At 63.6% G+C, this 1,716-nt stretch overlaps 1 protein-coding gene across 1 annotated transcript in view; it reads left to right on the top strand.

The window, feature by feature from the left end:
- RAD18 (RAD18 E3 ubiquitin protein ligase) overlaps window positions 1–1,716 on the top strand; it is a 66,705-nt gene that overhangs the window by 49,667 nt on the left and 15,322 nt on the right. The window contains exon 12 of the mRNA XM_012732091.1: window positions 1,291–1,353. Within this exon, the coding sequence (XP_012587545.1) occupies window positions 1,291–1,353 (63 nt within the window). The remainder of the gene's footprint in view (window positions 1–1,290; window positions 1,354–1,716) is intronic.

The following is a 1,716-nucleotide window of genomic DNA, read 5'->3' on the forward strand; positions in this document are numbered from 1 at the left end:
CCCGCCTCGCGCAGACCGGGCGGCGCCACCGGCCGGACGCGCCTGGATTTGGGCCTGGGGAGGCTTGGTGCTGGCGGCAGGGAACCCTGCGGCCGCCCGACTCAGACAGCGGCCCGTCGTCCTCTGCGCGTCCCCCTTCGGGCGCCTTCTACGCCACGTCACTCATCCTCGCATGCCAGACACGGCCTGCGGGGCCGGAAGCTGTCACGCCGCGCCACGGCTCTCTGGCGTGTCTGCGCGCCCCCCCCCAGGACGCCAGTCCTGTGCCCTCGCCCCTCCCGGGAGCCTGGCCAGGGCCAGAGCCTTGGCCGCTCCAGCTCCGGCTCTGGGCGGCAGCGGCGACGTGTCTCTGAGGCGTCCCTGTGCGCCCCTGCGCCGTGAGGCCGCCTCCCCTCCCGGGAGCCTGGCCGCCCGCCCTGGAGTCTCTGTGAGCCACATTCGGGGCTCTGAGAGCTCCGGGGGGCCCTGCGGTGGGGGGGCCTGCACCGGGGCTGTCAGCCGAGGCCTGAAGACGCGAGGGCACGCAGAGGCTCTGAGCCCCGAGACGTGTGCAGCCGGTGGTCACTAGCACCCCCGGGGCGGGGCGCTGGCTCCCGGCCTCTGCCTGGGCCTGAGTCGCAGGCCTCTGCAGAGCGGCTCTGGTCTGACATACATATCCTTTTAAAAAGGGCTTGCTCATTTCCTAGGAATGTTTTCGGGTGAAAGCATTAAAATAGTTTCCCCGACCTCACTGAGCCTGTGCGGCTTGGGAGCCGGCTGCCTTGTAGCGGGCTCCGTTATTAGCACAGTTCAAATTAATTGCATTTTACTTTACTTTGATTACAGAAGGACTAAACGCCACTTAGGAACCAAATATCTCTTGTGAATCTGATTACAAAAGCAGTTTCCACCCCACAACTTGGTCTTTCACGGCTAATAGGAAATGGAGAAGGCGCACGGCTGTGCCCCGCTCGGCCAGGGCTTGTGTTTTTGGGCTTGTTCAGGCTGTGGTGCTTCTTTCTCATCATTGCTGCTAATGTGATAAGGATTTTTGCAGCTGTTGCATGTAGAGTGAACTGCAGGTGATTTAAGTACCTGCTTTGGCGCGCCCTGCTCCACGTGCACAGCTGTGAAGCCACCCCGTCCCCCCACGTGTCCTGGGCACAGTTGCGGCCCCTCCTTGCCCCACGCCCACCCTGGTCTGCTGTCGGCTGTGTCTCACTCCAGACGAGTTGCACCTTCTAGAAGTATATACAGAGACCGAAAGTGTTTTTGTTGTCTGGCAACATTCACGTGTAAATCTCCTTTCAGTTCCAGCTCAGACATCATAAGAGACCTTCTGGAGGGGGAGGAAGCCTGGGAAGCAGCACACAGGTGAGTGTTGGGGGGCCCTCGGCCGGCGTCACGACTGCCCAAGGACGTTTGTGCCAGTGAGCCAGGACGTGGTGATCCTCCCGTCCCGTCCCGTCCCGTCCCGTCCCGTCCCGTCCCGTCCGCTGCTCTCTCTCCCTTTCTGCTCAGAAACGGCGGCCGTGTGACCGTGTGGGTCACTTGTCGGAGGTGCGTTTCCGAAGGCAAACACCGGCAGGCGCGAGCGCTTTGGCCTTAGGCGGTGGCTCGGGTCTCCCTGGCCGCTCACGGCCGTCCCTGGCAGGAGTGTGCTTAGTGTCCGGCAAATGAGCCGGCTGGACCCGCTGCCCCCGGCGCTGGTGGGCGAGGGGGGGCCTGCTCCTCGCG

This window comes from Condylura cristata, unplaced genomic scaffold, assembly GCF_000260355.1.
Source record: "Condylura cristata isolate star-nosed mole 26May11 unplaced genomic scaffold, ConCri1.0 scaffold00033, whole genome shotgun sequence".
Taxonomy (NCBI): domain Eukaryota; kingdom Metazoa; phylum Chordata; class Mammalia; order Eulipotyphla; family Talpidae; genus Condylura; species Condylura cristata.